Source organism: Myotis lucifugus, unplaced genomic scaffold (assembly GCF_000147115.1).
Source record: "Myotis lucifugus unplaced genomic scaffold, Myoluc2.0 scaffold_3412, whole genome shotgun sequence".
Lineage (NCBI taxonomy): Eukaryota > Metazoa > Chordata > Mammalia > Chiroptera > Vespertilionidae > Myotis > Myotis lucifugus.
Genome location: NW_005874460.1, coordinates 6,799 through 14,680, shown reverse-complemented (window position 1 = coordinate 14,680; position 7,882 = coordinate 6,799). Strand labels below are relative to the sequence as shown.

The window sequence follows — 7,882 nt, the reverse complement described above, 5'->3', positions numbered from 1 at the left end:
CAGACAAAAATTGGACTCCAAATGGATCTTAGACGTATGTGTGAAACTCAATACTAGAAAACTTAAAGATAAAACGTAGGGGACATCTTCATTGCCTGTGCTTAGGCAAAAAGTGTGCAGACATGATGCCAAAAACATGATCCGTAAGAGAAAAAATCTATGACTTAGACATCAGTGAAATACAAAACTTAAAATGAAAGGGAAAGTGAAGGCACTATTAAAAAAAGAAGAAGAAGCTACAGCCTGGCCAGGGTGGCTCAGTGGTTGAGTATCCATCTTTGAACCAGGAGGTCATGGTTTGATTCCCAATCAGGGCACATGCCCAGGTTGCGGGCTTGATTCCCCAGTGTGGGGCGTACAGGAGGCAGCCGATCCACCATAATTCTCTCTCATCATGGATGTTTCTCTCCCTCTCCCTTCCTCTCTGAAATCAATTAAAAAAGCGACAGCTTAGGAGAAAATACTAGCAAATCACATACACATCCAAGGGCTTACACCTAGACTCTATAAAGAGCTCTCGACACTCACGGCGCCACGTGACGAGGATGTCGCCTGCACTGTTCCCCACGTCCAACCACTCACCTGACATAGGTGAGGTGAAACCTCCGCGGGAGCTGGAAGTCCAGCTGGATGGTCGCACACTGATGGGACCTGCCCAGGGCGTCCTTGATGCTGATGTCAATCTGCAAAGCAGGTGAGGTTTGCTTAGACACGGTTTCTATTTCTCTTTTCCACCGTCCTCTTTGTTGAAGCACAGGGTCCACTTACTTTAGGGCCATAAAATGCTCCATCTCCTGGGTTCAGCTTCCATGGTTTTCCAAATTCCATCAAGCTCTTCTGCAGTTGCTGTTAAGAAAAGAAAAGAGAAAGATGAGAACGTGCCTGGCTGGCGTGACATCGACCTATGAACCAGGAGGTCGCGGTTCGACTCCTGGTTGGGGCACGTGCCTGGTTGTGGGCTCGATCCCCAGTACGGGGCGTGCAGGAGGCAGCCAGACAATGATTCTCTCTCCTCATTGATGTTTCTCTCTTGCCCTTCCTCTCCCTGAAATCAATAATATATATATATATATATATATATATATATATATATGTATGTATATATATGAAAAAAAATTAAATTCAAAAAGAACAAAAAAACCCAGCCTTAGCTGGTTTGGCTCAATGGATAGCACATTGGCCTGCGAACTGATGGGTCCCAGGTTCAATTCCGGTCAAGAGCACATGCCCGGTAGGGGGCATGCAGGAGGCAGCTGATCAATAATTCTCTCTCATCATTAATTTTTTTCTCTCTCTTCCTTCCTTTCTGAAATCAATACAAATATATTTAAAGCAAACAAAAACAAACAATGACAGTGGTTATTAGTGATTGGCACTGGAAAGAGTAGACACACCTTGGTATGAACTGTGAAGTGTGAGACTCATGTACAGTGTTGCTGTCATCACCGTGACGGGACAGCTGGGTAACTGCGTTCTACAGCTGGCGTGTTTGTTCCACAGCTTCCCACGTCCAACCCCACGGCAGGGCGCCTCTCTTCGCACCAGGTGACTGCGGCCACGGGAGCATTACCCTGAGTCAGCGCTTTGTCCCACCTACCTTTTCAGCCTCGTCCCATAACTTGAGCTCGCCTAAGAAGTTCTCCGGCCGTGTTGACAGATTTAGTTGAAAGGAGAAGCCGAACGTGGAGTAAACAGACTGCAAGAACTGCAGACACCCCCGGATTTCCTCTTCAATCTGAAATGAGAGCAAATGAAATGTTTTATTAAAAATTTTTTTTTAAATTATTTTTATTGCTGAAACCGGTTTGGCTCAGTGGATAGAGCGTCGGCCTGCGGACTGAAGGGTCCCAGGTTCGATTCCGGTCAAGGGCACATGCCCGGGTTACGGGCTCAGTCCCTGTTAGGGGGTGTGCAGGAGGCTGCTGATCCATGATTCTCTCTCATCATTGATGTTTCTCTCTCTCTCTCCCTCTCTGAAATAAAATAATATATATATATATATATATATATATATATATATATATGTTAAAGAGATTACTGATCTGAGACCCCAATTTGAGAATCACAGAACATGAGGCTGAAGGAGACCTCACAGACGAGACTGAACTATGAGGTTTACAGCGACTCTGAAGGACTGAGCAATGCTGTGAGACCAGACACCACGGAGTGGGCGCTGCCTGGCACCGCTCACCTGCTCCACGGTGCAGAAGATGTGGGCGTCGTCCTGCTGGAAGCGTCGAACCCGGGTCAGTCCACTCAAGGTTCCCGACAGCTCGTTTCTATGAAGAACCCCAAAGTCGGCAAATCGAATGGGCATTTCCCTCCAAGACCGCGGGCGGTGGGCAAACATGAGACTAGAAAAGAGACGGTAACACAGCTTTTACTCAGCGGGGAGATGGTTGAGTGATTAGTGAAATAGTAACAAGTTATTATTATGCCTCAAGACGGGTCCATTTTTATTCTGGTTCTTAGATCATGAGCTTTAAAGAAATTTCTTCTCCTGAGTTACCGCACTTTGGATTTGCATCGCTCCGGCGCCCTAGGAACCTGTCTACCATCTCTCCCAGAATGCATCTCTCCCAGAATGCTGCCTCCTGTTCCCGTTCACCCAGGGAATTCCCATTTACCATTTACAACTCATTTCAAAGGCCACTTTTTTTTCTTTTAAAGAATAGTTTATTGTGGCCCACATGGCTCAGTGGTTGAGCATCAACCTATGAACCAGGAGGTCACAGTTCGATTCCCGGTCAGGGCACATGCCTGGGTTGCGGGCTCGATCGCTAGTGTGGTGCGTGCAGGAGGCAGCCAATCCACGATTCTCTCTCATCATTGATGTTTCTATCTCTTCCTCCCTCTCTGAAATCAATAAAAATTTTTTTTTAAAAAAAGAATAGTTTGTTGATTTTTAGAGAGCTGGGAAGGGAGAGGGAGAGAGAGAAACATCGACGGGAGAGTGAAAATACCCATCGGCTGCCTCCTGCACGCCCCCTACTGGGGATCGAACCCACAATCCAGGCATGTGCCCTGACTGGGAATGGACCTCTCGGTGCACAGAGGACACCCAACCCACTGAGCCACACCGGCCGGGCCTGCTTGCTGGTTAATACTCACCAGTGCCCTGGGCAGTTCATGGGTTTGAGGGCAAACGTGTCCTTGTCCACGTGGAAGGTGAACATGCTCTGGCTGTAGTGCTGCCAGTGGCCGGAGGCCTCCCAGAGCTGGCTGTTGAGCACGTTGGGAGAGAGCACTTCCGTGAAGCCCCGGCGGTGATACTCCTCCTGCGAGAAAGGCATGGAGAGGTCAAGGCCAGGCAGAGTCCGACAGCGAGCACGCCGTGTGGACGCGGGGTCACCTCGTGTGCACGTGTGACGAGCGTGCCCGCAGTGCTGGGGGTGGTCCCTTCGGATCGTGAGAGATGAACGCACTCTCTCTGTCTTTCATGTGAAGTGTGTCTATCACGACAGTACTTGATGCTTTAATTCTTTGTGACTTAGGAGCTGGATACTACACAGAGAGCATTTATAAAAGCACAGATCTCAAGGCCGCGGGAAAGGAGAGGAGGAAAGCTACGTTCTTTAGGGTCAGGAAGGCGGGTCAGGGTCGCCTCCGCCGGCTGGGAGAGCTGCAACCACACGGGAGGGTCTGAAGGAGGCCTGCGTCAGCTGACAGGGGCTTCTAGGACCCACAGTTATTATTATTGAGATTTCTTAAAAAGTGATTTTTACAGAGAGAGGAAGGGAGAGGGAGAGAGGAATAGGAACATCGATGAGACGGAAACATCAATCGGCTGCCTCCTGCACGCCACACACTGGGGATCAAGCCTGCAACCCGGGCATGTGCTCCTGACTGGGAATTGAACCGCGACATCCTAGTTCATAGGTTGATGCTCAACCACTGAGCCACACCGGCCAGGCTGTAGGACCCACATGTTTAAGGCACTGATCTGTCTCCTATGGAAAATACCCTTGCCATTCTGATACCCAGTGCCACGTCTACGGCTTTCTCTCTCGGGAAGCTTTCAGAGTATTTTCTTTCTCTCTCAGCAATGTGCACAGTGGCCAAGGACAGCATGCTTTCCCACACAAAACCCCGACACCAGACCTGCCCCTTGCCCACGTGGGGCCCCGATGCTACGGACCCACAGGCAGAGAACGCCTGGCTCTCTGGCCAGGATGACGGGCCCCGATTCCTGGGGACACTGACACACAGTAGATGAGGACTGCGTCTGGGGTGCAGGGAGGAGCCTCAAGCGCTTCCATATCCAACAACGGCCGGCGGAGGGCCCCAGCGACCCGGTAAAGACAGGCCCGCTGAGAACCCCGTCCTCTGGGGAGAAGATGGGGGTCGCCCACAGTCACGGGTGGAGTGTATCCCTCCCACCAAGAAGCGAGGTGGGAGCTCGGGATGCGACCTTATTTGAAAACAGTCTTTATCGAGGGGGTCAAGTTCAGAGGAGGTCATTGGAGTGGGTCTGAATCCAATGGGACTGGTGTCCTCATAAGAAGAGGAGGTTTGGAGAGAGAGAGAGGAGGGGGAAGAGGAGAGGGGGAGAGAGAGAGAGAATGAAAATCACGTAGAGGAAGATGACGTGAAGACACGCAGGGAGAATGCCAAGGGAAGGCAGGAGACTGGAGTGAGGCACTGACACGCCAAGGAAGCCCAGCGGTGACTGACACCCCACCCCTGGCTGGGAAAGGGCCGGGAGGACGGGTTCCCCGCGGGTCTCAGAGGGAGCACGGCTCTGCCAACGCCTGGATTTCACGCTTCCCGCCTCCAGGTCAGCAGAGGACACGTTCCTGCTTTAGGCCACTCGTTGTGTGTGTGTGTGTGTTTTAAAATATCTTTTTCTTGATTTGAGAGAGGAAGGGAGGAGGAGAGAGAGAAGGAAACATCAATGATGAGAGAGAATCATGGATCGGCTGCCTCCTGCACGCCCCCTACTGGGGATGGAGCCCACTACCCGGGCATGTGCCCTGACCAGGAAAGGAACCGTGACCTCTCGGTTCATAGGTCGACGCTCAACCACTGAGCCACGCTGGCCGGGCAGATTTTGCAGCTTTATGTGTGTGCTGCATGCACAGGCCACTGCCTTCCGCCAAGGGTACCTGGGCGTTCACGGCATCCACCTAGGCTGCGTCTGCCCCACAGGCCCATCCCACGACGCGGGCGCAGGCCTCCCCCCGGCACCCTTACCTTGGCACGAGAGGCCTGGGGCTGTGTGTCTAAAGGGCTGCACCCTGCACCTCACACAGTGAGACCTGGGGCCGCCCCCAGCCAGGTCTGTGTCGCATCTACGAGAGATAAGAGATCCTGTAAGGCCGCCCCGGAGGCTCCGCCTCGTCTCCGCGCTCCTCCCGCAGCCTGGAGAGTTCCAGGTGCCAGGGGCCGGGATGCTTTCCCAGCAAAGATGGTCCTCGCCGCCGCTGGTGCCTCTGATCAGTCAGTGATTCCTCAAGCCTCGCCTCCCTGCCCTCTGATCGCCTCCTACGGCTTCACGGGGGCCAGCCCCTAGGAAAGACGCGCAGCCCAGGTGAGCGAGTCCAGCGCGGGCAGCGTCCAGGGGGGCAGCGCGAGAAGAGGGGACAAAACGAGTCTAGTGCCTCAGACAGAACCACCAGCACATGCGACGTGCTCTGTCCCCGGGAAGTTCTTCTTTTTAAGAAAATATATATTTTTACTGATTTCAGAGAGGAAGGGAGAGGGAGAGAGAGAGAGAGAAATATCAATGATGAGAGAGAATCATGGATCAGCCGCCTCCTGCACGCCCCCTACTGGGGATGGAGCCTGCACCTCAGGCACGCGCCCTAACCGGGAATCGAACCCTGACATCCTGGTTCATAGGTTGACGCTCAACCACGGAGCCACGCCGGGCGGGCTCATCAGGAAGTTCTTGAAGAAAGTGCTTCCCCAAATGAGAGGGCGAAGCAAGGAGGAGGAAGACGCGCCAGCAGGAGAGAAGAGCATGAGCACAGGACGGCGATGAGGGGCGCAGCCGGGATGACGGCAAGAAGACGTCTGAAGCCCTCACTCCGGGGCGAGAAGACCCCAGTGGGAACAGAATCACCGAGAGACGCCCAGGTCATCAGCATGTGCCGCAGGGCTTCCCGGTGCTGGCAGGGAGCGGAGGGTGAACCAGTGACAGGCGCTCGGGGAGCGGAGTCAGGGAACGTGTAGGTGGTTAGTGACGATAAGGACAGAGCGCAGGAAGGGGAGCGCCACCCCAGCAGTCCACGTGGTCGCCCGCAGCAGCAGCCACAGCACACGGTCCCGGACGGACTCTCACCTGCGCGTGTACTGCAACCGAGCATCTCACAGAACTCTTTCCCTCCTTGCTCTGGGGCTGCCCGGTCACACCAGACGACGAAGGGGCCCCGTGACCCCCGGGCCGCAGTGACCAGCAGTGCTTCTGGTTGAGCATCCTGTGCCAGCACGACCCCCTGCTCTCTCCCAGGAGGAGCCCCTCACGGCGTCTGACGCTCACCTCCGCGCTGCACCTGCTCTAGAAGCTTACAGGCACCGCGGAGGCATTGGGTAAAACCCGAGGATGCATCTAGTTTAGGAAAATGCCAATCATCTCAACGTTTTCATGAGGAGGCACAATCGGCATCAGGCTCCCAATCCTCACTGGGACTGAAATAAAGTCCCTGGGGAGGCCGGGCCGTGTGACCACGAGAGGACAGGGTAAGAGGCCAGATGGAGCTGAGAGGAAGGGAGAGTCACTCACGCGGATGAAATCCATCAGTGTGTTATAGATGAAGGCGCCCCTGGGAAGGAAGAAGCAGCTGCCCGGACTCAGGTCGTGGAAGAAGAAAAGCTCTTGGTCCTGAAATGAAACCGTAACTGGATGTCAAATGCCACGGTGGGTGCTTAACGTTCACTGCACACGTGACACGCTAGACATGAAATGTGCACGGTCCTCATTCCCATTCTCCAACCATTGCACCCAAAGTCCCTCAACACTCCCTCCTCACTGCCCTGCACAGCACATGGGAAGACCCTTTGTATTGATCGTCTCACTAAGCTTTGAACAGTAGCTTTTCCTTCGCCTTCTATTTACTGCCACTTTCTTATTTGGCCTCTTGGAGGATGGGTGTCATGGGGAGAAAACACGGCAAAAAGATCAGAAATATTCACCGCTGGCCCGGCCCGTGTGGCTCAGTGGTTGAGCATCGACCCATGAACTGGGTTCGATTCCCGGTCGAGGGCACGTGCCCGGGTTGCGGGCTCGATCCCCAGTAGGGGGCATGCAGGAGGCAGCCGATCCATGATTCTCTCTCATCACTGATGTTTCTCTCTCCCTCTCCCTCTCTGAAATCAATAAAATATATTTTTAAAAGCTATTTAAGAACACAGGAGGAGAAATGTTATTTTTGGAACCATTTAGTTTTGGGACAGAATCGCGAGCCGACAAAGGCACGCGCCATCGCAGGGGTGAAGGCGACGCTGGCCCACCTTCCCGATTCGCCTGTGGTCCCGGCTCTTGGCCTCCTCCTGGGCCTTCTCCCAGGCTCTCATCATCTTGCTCTCGGGGAAGGAGATCCCGTAGATCCGCTGCAGCGCTTCCATGGCGGGGCTGCCCTCCCAGTAGGTGGAGGAATTCTAAGCATCCAACAACGTTCTGGTGAGCGTAGCTAACATTCGGTTATAAATAAAATCTGTCTTACATACGCACAGCTTTCCAATACAGCATCAACACAGCTTACATGACGGTGACCTTTTGTAGCGCTGGAAAGACTCTGAAGTTGGTTCTAACTAAACCTTCCCAGTCCAAATCCATCAGTACATTACATAAAGAGCCCGGCCGGGGTGGCTCAGTGGTTGAGCATCAACCCATGAACCAGGAGGTCACGGTTCAATTCCTGGTCAGGGCATATGGCCGAGT

The 7,882-nt window shown here is 53.3% G+C and overlaps 1 protein-coding gene across 2 annotated transcripts in view; it reads right to left on the bottom strand.

The window, feature by feature from the left end:
- LOC102419698 (probable threonine--tRNA ligase 2, cytoplasmic) overlaps positions 1-7,882 on the bottom strand; it is a 14,381-nt gene that overhangs the window by 866 nt on the left and 5,633 nt on the right. For both annotated transcript variants that reach the window (XM_023749173.1, XM_006108758.3), the window contains exons 8-14: positions 7,453-7,599; positions 6,725-6,823; positions 3,112-3,278; positions 2,192-2,354; positions 1,598-1,735; positions 769-846; positions 583-683 (exon numbers count right to left, since the gene is read on the bottom strand). In XM_023749173.1, coding sequence (XP_023604941.1) covers positions 583-683; positions 769-846; positions 1,598-1,735; positions 2,192-2,354; positions 3,112-3,278; positions 6,725-6,823; positions 7,453-7,599 — 893 coding nt within the window. The remainder of the gene's footprint in view (positions 1-582; positions 684-768; positions 847-1,597; positions 1,736-2,191; positions 2,355-3,111; positions 3,279-6,724; positions 6,824-7,452; positions 7,600-7,882) is intronic.